Source organism: Vidua chalybeata, chromosome 1, assembly GCF_026979565.1.
Source record: "Vidua chalybeata isolate OUT-0048 chromosome 1, bVidCha1 merged haplotype, whole genome shotgun sequence".
In the NCBI taxonomy this organism is placed as follows: Eukaryota; Metazoa; Chordata; class Aves; order Passeriformes; family Viduidae; genus Vidua; species Vidua chalybeata.
Genome location: NC_071530.1, coordinates 59,432,417 through 59,455,987, shown reverse-complemented (window position 1 = coordinate 59,455,987; position 23,571 = coordinate 59,432,417). Strand labels below are relative to the sequence as shown.

The window sequence follows — 23,571 nt, the reverse complement described above, 5'->3', positions numbered from 1 at the left end:
GGAAGTAGTCTTTGAATAAATATAGTCCCATCACCTGAATTTAGTGAGAAATTTTCATATCAGTTTTAAGACTTAGAGTGTAGCAGGGCATTCAGTAAAAATGAGAAAAATAAGAATATATTATCTATTTACTTTTCCCCAGTTGGAAACTACCCAGAAAAAGTAGTGCTAGAAGGAGTAGAAGTGATCAGACCTTGACAAGGCATTTAAGGATTTGTAAAAGCTCACTTTCAGGATATTCAATTGAAGAATAAAACAGGAAATCCCCTTACTTTGCAACTTTCAAAAGATGGCATTCATGTTACATTTAGGATGTCATCCAAGTGCCATGAAATTTTTTTCCATCAACTTCGATGGATGTTCTAAAACAGGATGTGTTAAATAAGGGAAGATAATAATAGACTCTCAAGTAAATTAACAGAAGATTCACAACAGATTATCACTGTATTAAAGAGTCAATTAGAGTCAGTTATTTACATAAAGACAGAATACTAGCAAAAGAAATTTTGAACTAGAAAAAAATTGGAACATCTGCTGAGATTTCCAAAGCTATATTTAATATTATCTCAGGACAAGCACCTGGACTGAATGGTGTCTCATCACAAATGTTAAGTGTTTCCAGACCAAAATCTCTTGGATACTTCTGAAAAAAAAAAAAAAAAATCATCTACTAAAGTAAAAGAGAAAACTCCTCTCTAATCCCTTCCCTTCCACTGAATTTTGTCATGGGGAACATCACCGTCTTAAAACAGAGCACCTTCTGCTGCCATGAACTACTTTGCTGCAACCATGGCCTGCCCTTGCATAACAGTACCATTAACTAACTGTAGGGTAGGCTTTATTATTATAAGGAATATTTTGGATTCAAGCACTTAGCACAGAGGAGTGTATGAAAAGTGAGCAGACTTCGATAGAGATGCCAGATTTCCTGCCAAGAAATCTACAAATGGATGGACCTTTTCTTTGTTTGTTAGATGAATATTCAGGGAAAAAAAATCTGCTTTTGAAATTTGCAGCAAACCTACTGTCATTTATTTTTGTGAGGAAGAGGATAAGATACAGGGCTGGCTACATCTCATGGTGTGAGCTGTGACTCTAAAAACGTTTGGTCAGCCAGCCAGAGGTCAGCCAGATGTATACCTGATGTTTCAGGGCTATTTTTATGGTTTCTCTGATAATAAAATCTAAATTTCTGCAGCAACCAATGCAATTTCTCTGCTGTAAATTAAGAGCCTGCTTCAGGGAGGAGCTGGCAGATGCTTGTGACGCCAGATGAGGCTGTATCATGCTTTCTGTCATGCATGATCCCCTGAGGGATGTGGCCACCACCTCACTGTGCCTATTTTTGGAAAAATATTTGTGTTCAGAAAGTTGTCTGAAGACGGATTTACATTTCATATGAAAAACTTTCATTGGGGGGAAGCACCACTGAAGGGGGAAAACCCCACATCTTGTGACATTAAAATGATTGTAAGAATTCTTCTCTGTGTTGGTGGGAATCTTTCTCAAAATATGGAAAAGACGTCTAGATTTTACATTGCTGCAAAATGAAAATCTTATGAATGGGAGAACTTACCATTGAGTATTTTTGATAGAGGCAACTGGAGTAACTCAGCATAGATCCATCTAATTGTAGTGCAGCTGCACTGATTTTTACCTGTTCAGACCCAAAACCAATTTATTTAAGAATGAGTGTACTAGCTGCAGGGACGATTCTTCTAGCTACATCCTTACTTGAGATTACCTTGCTTTTAAGTACTAACAGATGTTTCTGTGTATCTTTCTCTTTTCCTTTGCAAATTTTTATTTCTGTTATGTATCTGTGTCTCACATGCCAATGGAAATCAGGAAAGGAAATTAATTTGTATGAATGGTCTTAATAAACTTCATGATTTACCAGTAATAAAATCTCGGTTTGCAGAATGAGAAATAATAGGGCTTTTCCAAAATATCTTAATCCTTGGCTATGATTAGCGGCATAAAATGAACCATTCTTTCCTATGTACCTAAAGTCCAAGATGTGCTCCATGTGATGTTTTTTCCAGTCTCATGTCAGTAAATAATTGCCATGCTGCTCTTTAGACTGTCTCTGACCTTCACTATGCTCGCTTTTCTTGAAGAAAATTTGGGAATTTTTGCAGATTGATCTCCTACTGTGATCTGATCTAGTCTAGTGTGAAAGGAAAGCTTGTTAATCCTACTCCCAAATTCCTTACTCAGTTTACTGTAAATGAACTGCTCTGTAAGCGTACATAATGCAGCACAGCCATAACAATGCTTAAAACAGGATTAGACAATGCCTCATATTTTCTAACTATTTCTACTTCTACAGGAATACAAATTCACTCTCTTTGTATTGTCAAGAGTAACTTTTAAAAAATGGTTTAGCTAGTTTCAGTTACATGATTTTTTGCCAGAATATTGTCTAGTCTGTCTAAACTTGGCCAGTTTGTTTAATTACCTGATTATGAACCAAATATGGTTCATATCTTAAGGAGCTTCTTTTGAGGATGGGAAGAACCAAGTACCTTAACATGATCTTATTTTAACAACTAAAAATTGGCAGCTGTGCTGTGTACTCAAGTGAAGCAAAGTTTTTTAGTTCTAGAGAAATGGCTTAAAATCTAGAAAATAAAAACTCCATGCTGCTACTAAAACCCTGTGCATGGTTTTCCACTATTCCCGAGAAAGTGGTTAGGGCTTTAGGATCACACTTTACCCACGTGCATATGCTCTAAAACAACGCACTGAAATAGACACAAAAATGTGATTGCCCTGTTTGAGTGGTGGAAATCAGAAGTCTGCTGACCTCAGGGAAGTTTTGCATGCTTCAAAATTCAGGCAAAATAAGAGAACACACCTACCTGCCGCTTTTGCATATCAACATTAAAACATTTCAAATTATCTTTTGGGAATAATAAACAAAATAGAGTGTTTACAATACAGTGACTGGTAATTTTTTCCTGCCAAGCCATCAGACCAGTACATTGCGTATTTGCAGACTACCTTTGCAGATGTCTGTCTGTTTAATAAGAACTTTATGCAAAGCTCATTGAAGCGAATAGGAATTCTTCATTTGTCTCCTGCACTCTTTGGATCAGGCTCCAATTCACAATCACGATAACCTTCACTTAATACTCTTTTAAAAACTCCTGCGTTGAAAATGCATGAAAATCTCTAATATTGGGTGAAAATTTCAGGACCCAAAACTTGATACAGACACAAGTTATAGCTCTCAGAGTAACTGTAGAATTACATTAATATGTTAAGTTGAGTGGTAGATACAATAACCTGAAATGCTGCCTGTATTTCACTGATTGGCAGTGCTTCAAGCACACTCACTTTGGTTCTTTGGATGTGCTAATATTTAAAGTAATGTTTGCGTTAGTTGCAAGGGATCTCAAGGAGATCTCAGTGTGTTCTTGCACACTGAATGGTGCATAAGTATATTTTGTATGAGTGCGCCATGTCTGTTTCTGTCACCCTTTATGCCAGTAGGACAGAGACATTCTTCTCCTTGAGTAGGTCTCATACAAATATATAAGGTCCCTTTTTGGAAGTATCTTGAGTGGCTGTACTCATTCATGTGGTCTGTAATGAGACAATCACTACACTGCACTATGTGTTCTCCATGGAAAACAATGTAATTTCAACAATTTTCCATTTTCTCTGATGTTTTTCTCTAAAGAGGGGGCCTTCTGTATGTGTACAAAGATTTCTGTTGCAAGTCTCCATAGATAGCCACACCAAAGAGAAAGCATGAAAGCTTCTAAGGCAGGACATTCATCCTCGCTTATCTGGCCCTAAGAGACGTTAGTTAATCGAGACATTTTACTCCATACAATTTTACTCCATACAATAGGACAAGTGCTGTAAAGCTACCTCTGTTATCCCAGCAAACACAGAGACTTATCATTCCCATGGCCATTTTACAGGATTTGTTTGCGTCTGACAACAACATCCACAGCCCATGGTGCTATCAACTCCAACAATTAATCTGATGCTGGCTCTCAGTGTTATCGTCTCCCTAATAAGTCTTTTTTTTTTTTTTTTTTTTTTTTTTTTTCGTTCCCACCCCTTTTGTGAGAATTTCTCTCCTGGAGCTCTTCTCTATCAGGCCCCTGCAGCTGCTGTTATTTTAGATATGGCAGGAAGTAGGTATCAGAAAACAGCAAGAGCTCAGAGCACTCAGAAAAATCTAGAAATTCCTCTGATTTACCCCAGGCTCTGGCTCCAATCAAAGCTGGTTGAAAAAAGAAAATGAAAAGCGAGAGGGGGGGAAGTTGGCAGAGAGAAAGGCCCAAGCAGACAACTGCGTCTGGGCTGCATGTGTTAGGAAGGAGAGTTTCAGCCATCACCTCCTGCGGGGTACCGGTGGGATACTCTACAAGGCCATGTGGGATGGGGAGTGCTTGGCTGGGAGCAGCATTCCATAGCAGAGCTGGGGCTGCCACCCTCTCCAAGAGCCAAGAAAACCCCTTCTTGCTTCCCCAGGGACACGTGTTTCTCATCCCTTTTTCATGTTCTTCCCCTTGCATGTCCGGTGTGTGCCTGAAGCAGATCAGCTACCCTGGCTCTCCGGCAGCTCCTGTAAATGCTTTTAGCAGCACTTACCAAGGGGCGCCAGCCAAAGACACTGGTGGAAAGTCACTGGGGCAGGAAACTTACATCACTAGTATTATTATTATTATTATTATTACAACTATTTTATTTTTATTATAATTTTACAGCTCAGACAGGATACTTCCTAATCTGCTCCACAAAGACGTTTTTAGACATTCTGAGTACCTTTTAAATCAGGCCGACTGTGGAGATAACTTCTGAAAGGAAAGGAAAGAAAAGAAAAAAACTATACAGAAAAGCACATCCAAATCATTAATTCGGCAAGCATTTTAGGGAAGAAGACACCACCGCCCCCATACACAAAAATGCATGCAGAAAAATTACTACCTTTAGGACTAGTTTTAATAAATAAATTGTCCCTTTTGACACAGCAGATAAGGAGGAAGATGTCCACCCACAGACATCTCACACTATTAGCAATCTAGTTAACATCTGTGAATGTTTTAGGGAAATAAATTACACTTTGAGACATTTCTTTTTTAATTACAGGCTCCAGATGAAATTTGTTAGAGCAGGGAAATGTATCCCATAGTGACTGATGTCAATAGCAAGCAGTCCCTAAAGCCAGCCAGGATTGGGAAAGCCATGCTGTTTGCTGCTCTTGGCACTGCTCCCTACTTTCACAATGTCAAAGTTAGAACCGCCTTTATATGCACTTTCCATTTTTCTTTTCCACAGTAGCTGTTGCCAGCAAGCTGTAAACTACCGTATATCACTCAGATTTAAGAACCTAAACTTAAAAACAAATTAAACTCCTGTTGACATTGTAGTAAAAATCAGAATCGAACTGAACAGCTCAGTAAAACTGCACTTCAATTATTTTATGGATTTAAGATTGTTTTCTAGGATTCCCAGACTCTCAATACAGCAAAGTTATTTCCTCTTGGCAGATGTCTGGAAAAAAAATTCATTGAATGGATAAAATCATGTGGCAGACACCAGATTGAAGCCTAAAGGGAGGAAATGGTGTCTCCCCAGCACCTGTAAATATTTGCTCTGTGTCTTAACCAGGAGAGCCTTTTGTCCATGCTTTAAAAAAAAAATTTCAAGGTTTTTATTTTGTGAGTTTTTAAGGAAATAGAATTTTCATCTGTCAAAACACAGTTTCAAATTAGGTATTTATGTGGGTTTGAACGAGAACAGCAAACACAGATCTGACCCACCATTTAGAACCACATCAGAGCGCAGGTAAATGCATGCAGCACACCAGTCTGCTGGTCCGAGTCCCTGGCCTCTGCTTATCTTCCATTTCCCTACTTAGCAGTTAGTGTTGGGTATTCTTTTTATAATTCTCTCTTCTTTTTTTCTTATTCTGTAAAATGGAAACAAAGGTTTCCATCTGATTAATTGCCAGGTTTCCATTCTTTTTAATGTTTCCCCTCAAAACAGTTTGGAATGAAAATATTTCAGAAATGTGTGTTGATGGAAGCTACTGAAGATAATAATTTGTTTCATGGAACTATGTTTTACAAAAGGTGTGGTGCACCAGAAGGGCTGTTATGTGGAGCAAACAACAATCAATTTGTGCAGCCTGTCATCAAAACCTTTGTTGCACTTTTTTCTTTTATCTCATTGGTAGAATGTCCTTGATGTCCCCAAATCTCCAGACTAAAAAGTGCTTGGTTCACAGAGTCTTCAGCAAGACTTGTCCCTTGCTGGGTTGCTTCTGAAGAGAGAGCCAGATGTTGCACATCTGTATGCCCACAGCTAGGTCCTGTGGTCTGCATGTCCTGGCTGAGCTCCCCAGGGAGCAAGGACCTGCCTGCCCCTTCAAGCAATGTGTAGTTGTGTGGATTTTCCAAAGCTGCTGTGTTAGTCTCCATGCATTTACCTCCTGCTCTGAATTAGCTGATTTGACCTAACTGAATCTCATGAAAGCAGCCAGTTTCTTCATTGAAGCATTATTAAATTTTTAAAGCTCCTCTTGAATTACTGTTAAAGTTCTTCCACTCATTTTGTTGCCTGGAGCACCTCTCAAAAGTGCAGGCCAACTCCTGCTGGAGTTTGGATGTGCTGTGAGATTGCAGCCTGAGCCATGGAAGCACCCTGTCATTGCTCAGCTATTGAGAAGCAAGGGTTTTGAAGTCCAGGTGCTCAAACCGAGGCAGAAAAGAAGCCTGTTGCACATTGCAAGTGGTTGTTTGAAAAGTGTAATGCAACCTTTTTGAGTAAAATTTCAGGTCCTTAAGTGTGTTTGAGAGATGAGTGTTGTACACCTGCCTTTTCCCTAGTTCTCTAGTGCTGGCTGCAGATTTAACAGTGCTTCATTCTTGGGGCAGAATAAATTTCCTCTCTGGTAGGGAGCATTGAGCATCAGCAGGGTTCTTGTGTCAATCACTGAACTGCAAGGAGGAAGGTTTTGTCTTCCCTGGGAGCCCAGCTGTGATTCTTACTGAATTCTTGCAACTGCATGTGGTGATTTTACTGTTGACATTGCTCTGTCAGTCCAGCCAGAGCTTGAGCCATTCTGCAGCTAGGCACAGCATGTGGGAGAGGAGAAAAGAGGAAAAGACATTTTGTCATGTTTTCAGCTCTGTCACACTGGGACCACATACGAATAAGAGTATTCTTCCAGCTGCTATAATCTGAGATGCTTGCTGTAGGTGGTTTTAGCATCCAAGGAGTACTGGAATCCAGGAACAGTCTGGGTGCAGTTTTCACAGCCACGTCTCCACACTGAAGACAACATTCACCAACACCCTAGGAGTTTCTACATCATGGCCCAAGCTGCACTGGTATGTCTCCAGTGCGAATCCACTGAAATCAGCCTTTGGATCAAAGCTTCCCAGCCAAGCTGGATGGGGGTTTTGTTATGAAAAGGTCTGTCCCTAGTTAAGGTGGTACAAAGCCAATGCATAAGTGTCGTTAAGCACTGCCAGTGCTCTTGTCCAAGGAGCCACGAGGAAGAGGACATATACTTCTCTTTGAACTGCAGTGTTCTCCAGCAACAGATGCTGGTGTGGTTGAAATGAAATCCTGTGGTATTGCTTACAGCTCACATTATGATGGTGACCAGGCCATCATGCCAAAAGCAAATTTATTGCATGACAGCTTTTTATTGCAGCCATTTTTTTTGCCATCTCTTCGCAGCCACCAGTTCAGATTCCCAGAGCCAGCCCAGGTTCTTGCCCACTGCTGAAGATTAGCAGCTGTGTTCCACCACCTAAGGATTTCCCCCAGCTAGCGTGACCTTTCCCAGTCTAGTCCCAGCAGGCTCAGAGGTGGATTTCTTTTCCCTTATCAAACACATAATTTTATTAGCCCCACCCAGCCTTTCTCTTCCATTCAGCAACATGTAGCCACTCACTGAGTCACTTCATGTCACTTCACATTTTATCTGCCATCTTCACATTTTATCTGAGCAAACCCCCTGTGGATTAGGGGTTACCAAACAAGATTCAGCCTTCACACGGGCAAGGCACAGATGTGTTCCAGCAGTGGCCACCCGCTGTGCCATAGGCACATTGTGTATGGTCTACACAGTGGCATCCTCCTGTTGTCCCTGCGTAGGTGCCCACTTTGCTGGGTGATGTGAATAATTGCACTGATCTTTTCTGTTTGGCATGCACTTCACTGATGAAAAGGGTTATAAAGGTACGAGGTGGTGATGATAATAGGGCAAGCTGCGTCCATTAAAACAAAAAACAGAAAATATAAAAAAGACAACCAAACACTTCTTGCTCAGAAAAAAATCATATAGACCTTTTTTTAACCTATCTCCAAGAAGCTTCCATTCTTGAGACCATGTTACTCCTGCTCAAGTCCATCAGACTTTAAGGCTGGTTGAGTAGAAGAAGAGTGAAGTCTCTTGGCCATTCTCTACCCATGGATAGAAAAGGGCATTCAGCAAATACTGCTGTGTGACCTAAGGTGCTTCTTTCTTGCTTCCATTTATTGTTTCTTTGCTTTACGTGATATGCCCAGCTGCACACAAGCTGTTTTTTTTTATGAACAGCAGTGCAAGGTGGCTCATTTTGGAGGATTTCTGAGGATCACTATGGGCCACACTATTATGACATAAAGAGCATACATGCACATCCCGTTGATTTGATTTAGAACTAATGAAACCTTCAGTAATGTGCAATTACAAGAAACTTAATGACCCCTTTATATTGAATGCAACTTCTGTGGCACCTAGTATGCTTTGATGAATTGCTCATTATGTGCAATGTTGGAAAAGCTTCTAAAAAGACTAATAATTGTATAATTGATAGAGAAATTCAGTTTTATTAGGCTTTTTTTAAACTCTGAAATCAGTAAGCCATAGAGATTATGGACCTTTTCTTGCTCCCTATTTTCCCTCCTGTATCCCCAGAATTATATTTTTTTTTCCCAAAGCTAATCTATCACTTTTCCAGCATGCTGAGAAAAGCCCTTTCTTGTGTTATGTAGAAAGGTCTGGCCTGATGGTCATGTGAGGTCTGAAAGGCTGGTGTCAGCTGCCCACAGAAAAGCTGTGGATGCCTGCACATGGGATGCTCCTTTGGCAGGGCATGAAATCTCCAAGTTGCAGCCTTCATCATCAGGCCCAGAGCTTTGTGACACGGTCCAGTTCCACTCCCCCTTTTCCATTCACAGCTGGTGAATCTTGGAATCTGCCAGTCCTTGGGGTCATCAGGTGGGCTTTAACCTTGCTTTTCTAACCATAGGATGCTTTGAGAGCCTCATGTCACAAGTGTTATCTATGCTTTAGTTGACAACTAGTTGTGAGGTACGGCAAACCTTGGGAGATGGGATCAGGAAAATGAGAGTAAAAAGACAAAAAAAGGAAGCTTCATTTTGGTGACATTCAGGATTTAACAATGCCAGAGGCATTGTCTAGTCTGGAGGCTAGAAAAATAGGCAAATGCAGAATTGCTTAAAATTTGTTTTGATTTTGAATCTAGTCTTGTCATGCTTCAGGGCACGAATCATGAGTTCTGAATGCCAGGATCTGACAGTACTGTTTCAGTGTTGGGCACCAGATTGAAAAGGAGAACTCTTCACCAAGATCAATTTGCATTACTGTATTGCTCGTGACAGGGGCAAATTCCTGTTGTCTATGGCAAAGGGGTGCATGGTCTTCCTTACTCCTTCCGGAGTGGTACCCGCAAAGCTTCCAGCAGCGCTGACCTCAGGTTTTGGCTGCCTTAGGTAACATTTGCGTAGTTTATCTGTCGTGTGGAAATTTTGTGTAAAACATAAAATATGTCTGTTTTGTTTCCCTTACAGATGCTCTTAGGAACGTAAACACATCATTTTGGTTAAAATGTGGTTTATTTGTTCATTGCCCAGCCTTACCCTCACATGTGTGTGTATGTGTGTTTTAGATGAGGCTTGCATCATACTGGGGCAGATCCTGCAGCCTCCACACAGCCCAAATCCCACCTCTCCAGGCAAGATTGGCCTCAGTGAGGGCTACCTGAAATTCCTCTTGAGTCTCTGATTCTTTGGTAAAAAGAACAAATCATTTTGAGTGCAGCCATCCTCAGACTAAGAGTAAAAACAAGCTAAAGTTTAGACTCCAGTATGCTGGAAATCACTGCAGCTCTGCTGATCCTTAAGCTAATTTCCAGCAGCCGAGGAATTCATCCCTAAGTGTTTGCAGAGCAAGAGATGCAGGGCGTTTCCAGGGCTGCATATGGGAGGGAAAAGTTGAAACCCAGAAATTTTGGTGCAATAGGATGGGACTCATTTAGTCTGGGCACCTATTCAAGAGTCCCAGTTAAATTGCAGCTGCACAGTGCTGTCATCATACTACAAGGAACCTTTCCCATTAGCCCTCCACAGTGCAGCCTCCCCGCAAGACTTGGAGTTGGTTAACTAAATAAGGCAGAGGGTAAAGCAGGTAGGAAAATGACTCTGTGGTAATGGCTGTCATGCACAACAATGCCTTCCATCGTGCCAAGCTGATGTTCTTATGGGAGGATCATGTTTTATTCAAACCTGCTACTTGTTGTCACTCACTTGCTCCACTGTCCTATTCTCTGTCTTCAAAAATAGCATGCCCTGTGGTAGTGGCTCATTATGATTAAACAGATAAAAATAAGTTTAAGGTTTAAACACATCCAGGACACCTGAGGTAATACAAGATCTGACTTCTTTGTGGAACGTGTGAAATTATATTTTCCACTGCTTCACAAGACTTGTTTTGTTTGGTTTTTAGTTCAGTAAGCTTTCATGTGATCTATAGTTTTGCATTACAGTCTAGCGCCTCAGGAATTTATATCACTCTTTTCTGATGTTTTGCCTCACTCACAGGACAATGCTTACTAGCTTTGAAAAAAGACTTTATGTAGGAAAAACCTATTTTTTTCTGGGATTTGAGTGCCAATTCTATGGTGTTTGCTGCAGCTTTCATATGTCAAAAAGTAGTGATGCTTATTAATAGTGAGGAATTAGGTACCCTGATAAAAACTGTAGCATTTTAGTCATGGGATGGTTTATACTAGGATCGTAATTTTTATAGTCACTGTATATGCATCTATATTTAGCCATTTTTCTCTTAAAATAAAATCTCTACATAAAGATAAGGAAATAAAAAAAACTTTCCTCCTGTATTTCGGCTTCCTCTGCATTCATTTGCAACTTTGAATTCCTCTTCAGTGATTCTAATATGTGGCATTTCATCTAAAAGAAGGGCGTATATAAGAGCACAGAAGCCTGATGGAGCAAGATATGGCATCACTGCTGGTGGAAAAAATCCGAGGGCAATAATTATAGGCAGCAAAGTGAACATCATACTAGAAAGCATTACTGCAGGTAGCGTGGTGTCAGTGTCAAACTCACAGTCACTCCAGATCTATGTGTCCCCAGCTCTCTTTGTGTGCTGAATAGTGACAGCAGAAATTCAGAGCACTTGTGGGTACATCCCCACTGTGTAATGAGCTGTGTGGAGAGATCCCTGACCTGGGTGTTGCTGTAATTGTACTTATGTAAAGCTTGACCTGAGCTAATGAGCTCTGCCAGGAGGCAAAAACAAAGAGGCAAACCAAAGCAGTTTTTCTTTCAGGACTGCTACTTATTTCTGGAGGTTGCTCAGACCTTCCACAGACCTTCTGGAGGCTGTGACACAGAAGCTGTGCAGTCTGATCAGTGTCAAACACTATCCAAATAAGGTCTCCAGTCATGGCATCGTACTGCTTGGGCAGCTACACCCATCTGAAAGATGAGGTGTTATTGTACATGCCATTGGACATGGCAGAATTGGAGTGTGATTTACCACAGGTTTTCCACACACATAGCTTGAAAGGTGCAGCTGGTATTACTTGCGTTTTCCATGCCATGTGAACCAGTCAGAGCAGGCTGCGTTCGTTCATTTTCATCAAGAGAGCGTTTATGACATCTCAGCCTCTTGTCTTCAGTTCTGCTCCATGTTAGAGGCAGTGGTCCCCAACAGACACAGGTGGACATGAAGTAACGAGCAAAGGTTGGCTAGTCAGCTGTGGATAGAAACTTTATGTGACCCTGCATGCCTGGATGTCTTGGGATATGCCATGTGGCACTTTCTATTGAAAAGGAAACCAAAAACCATCCTGAAGAAGCTGAGTTGATGCCATTGCTATTTAGAGGCCAACAGGGGCATGTGAATCACAACATGTCAGCTCAGTGGAAAACCTCTGAGTGTCCTTTTGCCTAAACTCTTATCTCACCTCTCTGTGTATTAAAAAAGATTTGAAGTGAAGAGCCACAAAGTGCCCTTGTGGAAGAGTGCATCATAAAGGGGCACAACAGTAAATACAACCTAGAGTTCAGTTACTCAATCTCCTTGTGCAAGCCTTTCTGGGCTCCTGCTGACATGGATTGAAATCATGGGAACACTGGTCTTTGAATTCCACATGTGTGACAAGACAGCAACTTCACCTAGCCAGAAACTGGAGATTTAATGTTGCTGCTTGCAATGTGAAAAGGAATGGGATGCTTTCAAACTGTTACCATTCACCTACAAAACTGTAGACTCAGCTCTTTGTAATTGTGAGTTTGACCATGGCTCTCAGCTCACTTCTGATTTTTTTCAGACTCTTGGGAGACATTCACCTTTAGGAGTATGAAGTCTTCCAGACTCTCTTATTTGTATCTGCAAAAAGCTCCCCAGTTGGGGAAACCCTGTGCATGTACCCTCTCTCAACTCCCTGCACCACTGACCTTGCAACTTCTTTGCTCTGAGCAGGATCAGTGTCTGAGCTGGAAGGCAGAACTTTGTCTCAGAAGAACAGGCATTTTATTAAAACATAAGGGCGCATTGTTATCCACAATAGTAGTCAGATGCAAGGAAAGCAAAAATCTGCAGAAATTTAAAGTCTTGCCAGTTGATGGAATCCATGTATAGCCACCAAATGTTAAAAATACTACATTTCCTATGAAGTTCACATCTATATATGGAGCCCACATTTGTACAGATATATCTGGTTGTCCTGTTCCATGCAGGAGCCCAAACTGGTGCATCAGTACGACACTGATTTTGCTAATTAGTAAAGCAGAAATTTCCATCGCAAGGGCATTTCAAAGCAAAATTAAATACAAGAGGAAAAAATCTCCTTATTAAACTAAAATGTGGGGTAACAGCTCACCACATCCTGCTGCTGTGGCATCTGCTGTTTAGCAAAGGAAAGGTTCCTCTTTCAGAAGCCTTGACAGGTAGAGAGGTCACGTGTTACCTGCATTTCTCAGCGTTATTATTTTTTGACTTTTCTGTTAGTGGAAAAGCTGAACATGACAATGGAAAATATCAGTTGAGAGAAGGCATTGTGGGGAACTGTAGGTGTTAACTATGAAAGTGACAGTGGCCTCCCCCCCCCCAAAGCCAGCAGAAAAACAGTGAAAAAAAATCTGATGACAAAGGCACTGTAAATCATAGTACTCAGCTCTTTGATCTGATAGGGATCAACCTGGTGCTTTAAGGGAAGTGTTGTGCTACTCTAGGCACTGAAGATTAAACATCTCACATGCTATCCCAGATCCGCTGCTAAGCTGTATGTAGGGCCTGCAACAAGCTAGGTAATCATTTGGATCTTCTCTGTCCTGGTTATAAAACAGGTCTTTGTTAGTACTCAGGTTATGTTGTTTTGAGAATTAGTGTAAAGCCATTGCAACTTTTCTTTGAAGAATGTTGTGCTTATTCAAAACCCAGCTACTCCTGAAATGGTACTGCAGACATGAAAGGATGTGTATCCAAGCAGCTGGGGAATCAAAGACTAGCATTTGCTTTAGGAATGAAACTCAAACCTGGGCCAAAATACTGCTTGCACTGAATAATGCTGTTCTGTGGAGCATGCACAATCCTCTTGTAATAGTAGCGGGTTTATAAGTCAAAACTTGAACATTCAAGACTGCAACTAGCTGATTCTCCTTAACTATATAATAAATATATTGTTACAAATGTGAGAGCCAAGAGAAAAGTGTCAATTACTTTATCTGTATGATCAGATCTTGCCTCTCTGGGAAGTTCTGCAGTGGTCTTACAGGACCAAGTGGAGCTCTGAGGATACCAAAGGGATAGATGTCAGAGGAGATAGTGAACAGGGTACAGTCAGCTCATTTACTTGAAACATAAATTAAATTTACAAGAAACAAATTTAAAACAGAAAAAAAAAATCTTTTTCCACCCTCACATATGTGCACTGCGGAACCATTGCTATAGTAAACTCTGAAGGCCAGAACAAGTTCAGAAGGTTGCTAGAAAACTTAATGGAAGAAAGTTCACCAAAGTCTACTAGAAGCAAGGATGCAGATCTCTGGCTCACAAAGTCCTCCAACAGAGCAAAGGTAAACTACAGACAGCACCACTGAGGTGTGCTGGATCTTATGCTCTTTCCCAAAGAACTGACAGTAGTGGAGTTGTAACACTGGTGTGGATGGGCACACAAAATGCTTCAGCAGAACCATACTTCAGTAGCAGAGGTTTGATTTGCTGTTGGGAAGGACAGTCTTGGGTCAGCCTACAACAAGAATATTGATGTTTTCTTGCCAAACAAAAGAAAAATTAGTTTGGGGTCAAACAAAATATTCCAAGACATCCCATTTGATGCAAAATAAAATATTTCTTAGCATGCAACAGAAATGTTAACATGTTTTGGAGTATTAAAAGGAAGTAAATTTTCCAGAAATCAAAAACAAAAAATGTGGAGAGTCCTCTTGGGAATGCTGGACCATGCAGTTGGGGGTAGTGGGGAGCATCCTTCTAGCAAACCCAGCCAGCATCAACCAGCACACTTCACATGGGCTTGCCTCCTGGTTTTCCCCCATTTCCACCCACCAGAGGGTTTTCCTTGCAGCCTCAGGTGTCTGGGTGGGCAGTGAGGGAAAGCCCGCTCGAATCACACTTCCCCTTTCATCTTTGCTAGCAGTCTGCTGGTGCAAGGTCAGCTGTGTTGCCACATATTCCCCCACCTGGGCCTTTTGCATGCACCCTTGTCCTTCTCTGCAGGTTTTTTCCACTGCATTGTTGGGAATATTTTGCATTTTTGACACTGCAGTGGGTCTTTACAAACAGCAAGTGAAACAGCAAGTGAGATAGTGAAATAAAGAGAGCTGTGTCTGAGCCACACTGTCCACAGACCACTGTGGAGGAGAGAGATGTTGAGTGTCCTTTTGGTGGTTTTGGCCCTGTTTGATTGTGATGTCTGGTGGCAATGGATGCACTTGGGTTGTGGTTCAGCTGTCTCCCAAGAACATGGTGACATTGTCTAGTGACTGTTGTTGAACAGCTGTCAGATGTTGTTGCATGAGGACCTCAGACTTACTCATCAAGGTAGCAGAAGTCCACCTCTCTTAAGAAAGTAATATAAAATAAAAACAAGCAATAAACTGCTGTGAGTCAGTAACAAAATATGAGTGATTTCAGCTGGGGACAAATTGATTTGGCTGCTGAGAGACTGAGAGAGTGTGACTCAAGGAGCACTGTGGTCTCATGGCCTGAGCCAAGGCAGGTGGGCTCCCAGCTGAAAGGAAAAATTGTGTCATATCTGGAGTGAGACGTGTCCTACAGCGCTCAAGTGACAGGATCAGCTGAAGGTACCTGAGTGACTGGAAGGGGCAGCCTCTTGAGTGTGTAAGCTGGTTTTGGAGTTGGACCTTTGGCTCATGTCATCAAGTTGCTTCCAAAATACCTTTGCTGCATTCTTTAGTTGGGGAAAGCGTGAGCTGGCAGTCTGAGGATGTTGCTTTTGAAAGTTTTACTGAAACAATCAAGCAACAGTAACTCAACAAGTGCTACAGCATTAGTAAGAGATTTGAGATGCCTTGGTGCTAATCCTGATTGAGATGGGGAAGGCCTCCACATTTCCACCTCCCTGTCCCCATGAAATACCAGTGAGGTTTTTATGTTCACATTTTACAGAAGCACTGTGAAGATTCATTATTTAATGTTTCTAATCACTAAATAACTGTACAAAGAGTGAGAATAGTTCTGATTAGTGTCTTAATTTTATTTGATTTAACAGAAGCTTTGAGGGAAAGTTAGCAAAACTATGATGCTCTCTGGCCGGTAGGAGGGTTTGTTTTCATTAAAACATAAAAAACACAAAGGTATTGCTGTGTGATTTTGCTGCAGACCTGAGAGTGCCTTTAGAAGTTTATCACAGAAGCGATCTTTTCAAAAGCATCATGGCAGAATTCCACAGAAGTTGAATGCTATTTGCATTCAAGGCAGAGACTCAGTCCCTAAAGCTCTCTGGAGTCTGGCCAGATGTAAATGGGGTGGCACTTCTGGCTGGGTTTGGATGCGTGCAGAGCAGTCTTTGCCTCAGTGCAGGGCTTGCCGCTTGAATTTGTTTTTGCTCTTTGGTAATCTTAAAGATGAACTCCATGGCACTCTCAAGGGGAAGAACTGCTTTGTCTTTTCACAGCTCATTTCCATACTTCTTATGTTTGCTGCTGTAAGTAGATAATTACAAATGCAAGTGATATTTCCACTCTGAAGTATGGTGTGTGTATCCTTTGGGAGAATTGGTTTTGGTGGCCAGGACCTGTGACACAAATCCTGACTGATTAGTGTGCTGCAATTTTTAAGTGGGCAATAGGTCTGCAGGAAAAAAAAAAAAAAAAAAAAAAAAAAAACTAGCCATAAAAACCAACACCAAACGTACCCAACTAATTGCTTCAGGAAGTTGGTTTTACACAGGCTTGGTCTTCTCCAGCAAACACATGAAGTTATCTGGATTACTTAGCAGCCCACAAGGAAAGGCAAATGCAGGCTTTTCCCTGGTGCTTCCATGACGTGGGCATGTGTTTTCCAGTCCTGGCAATGTTAGAGAAATTCAGAAGCAGTGATAGTCCTGTTGATGGCATTTTGTCTATCTCCATGTAAATCAGGTGGTGCCAGTTGCTGTAGGGAGGTGGAGTGGAAATAAAAGGGATATTGTGTTGATGACCTTTGCCAGGTTCAGTCATTTCCTGTCCATCTGCCAAAAATCACATGGACATAATTGGAGTGTGGGAAACTGTATTGCTTGATGATCTTCAGGGGAGGAGAAAAAGAAAGAAAGAAGATTCGTGAATAAAGAAAACAACTCTTTATCAGTGGAGATGCAGTCTGGCTGGCTGTTGCTGAGATAGCAGACCTTTTTTATTGTCTCCTCTGACTCTTGCCAGGGGAGTTTTTTAACTTATTTGTTCCTCTCATTTGTTTGTGTGGATAAGAAGAAAAGAGTGCATGTCCATATGCATTGGTCACCATGATGGGAGGATATGTATTTAAACATGTTACCAGCTCCAGGGAATGGGCAAGCATGCAGCAGTTTCCTCTCTTCTTTTATTTTTTTTTCCCCCTAATATCAACCCACAGTGGAAAAAATCATCATGTGAAGTTGTATTCTATCTAGGCATCGCAGCTGCACATACCCAGATTCAGTGACTGGCAGCTTTCTGCCACCAGTACCTACCATGGCTAACATACTTTCCAAGCAGCTCTTTTTGTGGAAGGAGTAGGTTATTCTAGGATTTCCTGTAGTGTTCCTGGCTTTGCATTTCTGAGGCAGTTCTAGAGCAAATGAAATGTTTTATCTGTAACCAATTTGAAATGTTAAGTATGTTTGATGCAATCAAGGATCCAGGATGCTGCTGGTTTTGTGATGCCTGGTTTTACATGGTATTTGGCATGTTAATAACCTTGGTTAATCCTGCTGGGTTTGCACTGTGATCAGCCTGTACAAGCTACCTGGTGATGTCACACTCACTGTTCAGAGCTGTACTGAAGCTGTCAAGGAATGAGTGCAAGTTCAGGGGGGTTGTGGACTGAGGACAACTGCCTGCAGCAGCAGGATGCTAATCGGTTCCTTTTCTTGTCTTCTTTCTTTGCAGTAAATGAAATTATAAGGAATGACCTGTCCAGTACCAACGTCCACTCATAGCTTTCAGTGTGGGCCTGGTATGAAATACACACTTTTGACTTGGCTGGCACATCACCTCGAGTTGGGAGATACTGAATGAACTGAAGACCTTGCCTGGTACCACTCTGATCTTCCACCTTAATGAATGTCAGTAACTGAAGATTTACCTCTTGCTTACAAAGAAGTTGCTCCTCAATTTCAACTGATGAAACAACTGTTTTTTAAATAAAATCATCTCAAAAGAGAGAAGAAGGAGTACACTCCAAGACGGCGCATTTCATGGGACAAAACTAGGAAACTCAGCAAAATCTGAGCACTTCTTCCCATTGCTGATCCTTTTGGCATGGCACCGCTGGAATACAGCCCTGGAAGTGCCTTATTTTACCAGGTTGTGGCATCAGGGCATTTTTAATAAGCTTTGAATTTGCTACCATTAAAAGTGTTGGTAGATGCAGAAACTCTAGAGCTTGAATTCTGGAGAATGATACTGGAAAAAAGCATAGGACCCTGCAGCAGAGTAGGGAGAGCAATCCCAACTCAAGTAAGACACGTTTATGAATTCCAGAATTTCCTCAGTTTTTCCTCTGCTGTAATGTACAGCCTATTGCCTTATTCTCAGTGCATTTCAAAAGCCTCCTGATTCATCATCATCTCAGCTTTCTTTTTGCATATTGACTTTATTACGTGCTAATGAATCATAGGGTTGGTAGTAGTAACATAGTAAGATTCTGATTTTGATCCAGCTTCTGTCATAGCACAAGCGAATTGAATAGCACAAAACAAAAAAGGTTGATGGACAAAAAATTGAAATCTATCTTTTACATGATAGATGAATGTGTATGCATGTACATACATACTAGTATATATGCATATATTTATATATGACAAATAATATAGATGATTGCCTAGTAAGGGCACTGAATTTAGCAATAATTTCAATTTCTAAGAATGCATTTCAAATCCACAGCAAATATTTCAGCTACTTCTTTTGAGGGTTTGTTGCACCTAAAGCAGATATGCATTTTCTTTCCTCATGCAGTTAAGCAAGCACTTTAGATAGGCAAGAAGGATGCATACAAGATACATGTTATTTACCAAATGTCAGAATATGAGTTATAGTAACTGTAAATACTATTATGGAAGAATGTAAAATATTTGTTCAGTTATAATATTATTGTTCCGCCGAAGCCTTATAAATCTCTGTTACGTGTATGGAAAAGGATGTTACCAAAAATCCACCTTGGTTTCACATGCGGCGCTGTATAAAGTGTTTTCAGATTAGCTAATGTTCCTGGAGCTACAGGTAGGCATGTAGTGTAGCCTTCAACATTGTATTTTTTACAATCAACTGCTTATTATATAACTAGCAAAGACCTATTACTTCATATAACCAAAAAAAAAAATTAAAAATAAAAACAAAACTAAAATAAAATAGCATGACTAAATTAAAAATGTTTAACATTAATATTGTGCCTTACGAATCTGTGCCCCCTCCTGGAAACACACCCGAACTACACCCCCGAACTGGGGTGGCTCCTTAACCCCGATGCAATGAAGACTGAACAGGTTTCACAAAATGGTGAAATCCAACTAAGTGTTTTAAAACATTCTTCTGTATAATTATGTCTTACTTTCTTTAGAAAAAAAAAATGAAAGCCATATTTGTCGCATTTGCACATTACTGTGAAGACATGAGAATATAATATGGCTCTATGTACATAATATGTTGTTACTGGTCCTTATAATAATCTGTTATTCCTCACGTGTTTAATCCCAATTATTTACCCTGTATTTAGCGTTGTAGACGTTGCATGAAACGTTTCTTATAGACTGCCATATGAAAAGTTAAAAAGCTCAACAGATGTTAGCTTGACTTGTAGCTAGAAAATAGAACTAATAAAGCAAAATATTTTGCTGGAAGCTAGTCTTAGAGTGGTTTATTTTATGTTATCTTGAAAAACTTTCTTTTCTCATATAAAATAGCATTTTTACATTATATACATATATCTCTCCATCTCTTCTATATGAAGCTGCTTGCATCCTGCTAATATAACCATTGCACCATATAACCAAGTCTCTTGTCAACAGACTCCTCTTCATTTCCCCATTGCATTTAAAGACATTGCTCCCAATAAGAGGAAATTATATATGATATAGTCCTCCGATTTTGTTCTCTTATTATTTCAGAAATGTCAATAAACTGTGCATGGAGGAATCTCTGATTATGCCAAAGCATAATCAGCATTTTTTTATTCATTTACTAAATATCTTGGGTGAGGCTTTAACTGTGCAGAACAATGCACACATACACACAGAGGCACAGTTCAGCAGTTATTTTAGCAAAGTTTTCAAATGTATGGTTTGGCTATGTCACAGCTCCTTCATTCTGAGTTTTATTTTCCTCTTTAAGCTATTTTGGGAAAAAAAAAGACCCCAACCTGTTACTTTTAAGCCTGGATAATGGAAGATTATGCATCTATTGTATATGTATTCATAAAATAAAAACCAAAGCAGAAATACTTCCTGTATGAGACTGCTATCTTGTTTTTGTACATGTGTTATGGTTGTTGCTGTCAGTTTAGGAAAATGATTTTCATCAACCTTTTTGAAAACAAAGCAAAACCAAAAAGCCACAGCACTCTGAACTTGGAGCGTTGGTATGTTCAAAAATACCTTTGCCATGGATGATTCTGACTGTTCAAAAGAGCCCTTTGGATGAATTTTAAGTGGTGAAACAAGCTACCTTACAGATCACGCAACAAAGTACTTGGCATCTGTACGCATTTCTTGGACAGCAGTTTCTTTTACCCTCCCTGGAACTATTTCTGAAACATGTGGGTTGCTAAGGGTAGGCTTAGGATCTGTGGCCTTCAGTAGAGTAGATAGAAGAGACATTTTTGTTAGGATGAGGGCTTTAGTAGCCCTGAGAGAGAAGAGCTGGCCAGGGCTGGCAGGGGGGGAATCTCTGGCCACCAGCTGTCTATGATGTGATCAATGGATCTGCTCTGTATGATGTGTCCTACTCCCTGAACCTCCTCACTGCTCTGCCCCAGTGGTAAAGGGGTGACAAGAGGGTGTCAGCTTAGTCAAAGCTGGGCTGAACACAGCTCTGGGCTTCTGTCAGCTCATCAGGTGGTGCCCTCTGTATGTACCAACATCTGACACCTCATGGGCCATGAAATACTGAAAACCTGAGCTGCTTCAATTTTTCAGGACCAAAGGCATGTTGGAAATTATACAAGCATGCCTACCACAGTAGTCTGAGTTTACATAAACACTTAAAAACCATTTAAAAATTCCTCAAGGAGAAAGAGACACAAATAACATTGAAGTCCATGTTGAAAGACCTCTCTCTGCCTAGGGTTTCTCTTCCTGTAAATATGAAGTGTCACTCCCTGCTTAGTCCATCACACCTGGCTTCCCAGGGGCTGGTACCTAACCCCTGGCCATTTAAAGAGAGGCAGATGCTCCAAGCCTATCAAAACCCAGATAGGGCCCAGCTCTTCAGAGATTAGTCAAAGAACTCTTTCTCTGCTTCCCAGTCTGGAGGGTGGAAATAGTGATATTTATGCCTCATGGACAGCATGAGCTGTATTGTTGGTGAGGTTCCTGGAAAAAGGAAAATACTGAAAACTCAGTCACAAATTCTCCTGGAGACCATGACATTTTGTATCCCAGCAAAATGTCACAAACTGAATTCACTCAAGCAACGTACTTCAGTCATTGTGTTACCTGGCTTCCTGTGAGCTTCCTTTCCCTCCCATTTCCACACATCCTTCACTCAAAGCACAGCAGACCCAAGCACGGCTACATTAACCTTATCTTGACCAGACTTCTCCAGGAAAAATAGCCTTCAGCAAACCCCTAACTGACTACTTTCATTCATAACCAAAGCAGAAGGTGAATCCCACACATCCATCTGTTACTGTTTGACTAAATAGCCTTGCTGGAGTCATGCATTTGAGACTTTCCAGCTGAAAATGGCAAATTTCGAGGAGTTAAGTTTCTTGGACATAGTTCTACTGCCTTGAAGCTAAGCTTTCCTTCACCATGTGTATAATTTTATTGAATTCATCACTGTAAATCTATTGAATTTGTGTCGGTAAAAATAAAACAAAATCCCTCTTGTCAAGTACATTACAGAGAAGTGTTAAGGTCAATGGCATAAAATAATTTTAGTTTCTGTAGCTCTTTTTCAAACATAGAGTCTAATTTTATGTCATAAGCAGTAGTTGGATTGTTCATTAAACTAAACTGAGTCATCTGTTCTCCACCTTTCCACACAGTTGCCCAATATGGAGGTCAAACTCTTGCTTGTTTTAGTTTGCCCATACAGTTTCCTCTTTCTCAACAAGTTAATATTTTTCTTCTTTGTGCTTCTTTCAAAAAAATTAAAATGTTTTAATTCTCTTTAGGTATCCAAATAATTTGTTCTGAGCAGATCAATTACAGATTCTCAAACTGTTGGCTTTAATTTCAGGTTGTCCTTGAATCCAAAACTAGCTTTTTTTTGGCCAAAGAGACCAAAACTTGTGCAAACTAGTAGAGCCTTAACAATTTAAACAGTTATGTTTTCAGGATTTAAGACAACTGCTAGTGTACCTGGAACTTGCCATCACTCATGGGCACATTAGCAGCTGTCATTTAAACTGAAAATTCGCTGACTGTAGTGCTTCCTTAGCTATTTTCAGGGACAAATAACCCACAAGCCACTCTTTGCAGACGTGGCAAATTCATTTTCAGTCATTTTAGGAAATCCCTTTTTTTTCAGCTTGTTGAAAGATTTTCCAAAGATGCCATCAGCGTCAGTTTCCAGCACCTCTTCTGAATTAGTTTCACACTCAGGTCCTGTACCCATCCTGTTTCCAGTGCTGCTGATGGAGAGCTTTTGGGACCAGAGTAACAAAGGAAACACTGGCAGTGGGTACTGGTGTCAGAGCTGCAAAACCTCCAAGAATACACATGGTGTGGGGTCTCAAAACTCAGTGTGATGGTGTTCCCATCCAGGCAGGGAACATTCCAATAACACCAGCTTCATGGTACTGGAGGGAGGAGAGACCTCTGGGCCTTGCCAGAAAATATTTCAGTGCATGTCACAAATCTTTTAACTGTAAAATCTGGGAGTTTCCTGGTCTGGTTTGTTTTGGTTTTTAATAGGAAAAATTACATTTCCTCCAACATGAAATCATTTGCTCTACTTACTTTTTTGGGGTTCTTTTTTTCTTAATTTTCTACTTAGAAAACACAAACCACATATTATTTGGATCAGGTTGATCCAGACTGCACCTTCTTTCCCACTCTCTCCCCCTTAAATCTCCAGGATGGGCTGCTTTCCCAGACAATGGCTCCCCCTCCACCCAAGCAGAGCCGCACAGGCGTCACATGTACACTGCCTCTGACCAATTTCTTGAACAGTTTCTTTGCAGGAAACTCCTCATGGATCTTTCTGGCCTCCCTGGACCCTTTCCAGGGCTCCTGCCTGGGCCAAGCTGATCCAGCTCTCATCGTGATGGCAATCTCTCTCTCTTTTTTTTTTTTTTTTTTTTTTACCACAGGTTTCTTGTACATTTTATTTTACAAAACAAATCAGCCCTGGTCAGATGAGGACACTAAATTAAGTCTACACCTTTTGGTGTATATA

General features: G+C 40.7%; 1 protein-coding gene across 2 annotated transcripts in view; it reads left to right on the top strand.

The window, feature by feature from the left end:
* Window positions 1–20,440, top strand: part of NFATC1 (nuclear factor of activated T cells 1) — a 114,197-nt gene extending 93,757 nt beyond the window's left edge. For both annotated transcript variants that reach the window (XM_053946963.1, XM_053946975.1), the window contains exon 10: window positions 17,902–20,440. In XM_053946963.1, the coding sequence (XP_053802938.1) occupies window positions 17,902–17,951 (50 nt within the window). In that variant the 3' untranslated portion in view covers window positions 17,952–20,440. The remainder of the gene's footprint in view (window positions 1–17,901) is intronic.
* The last annotated feature ends 3,131 nt before the right edge of the window (window positions 20,441–23,571 follow it).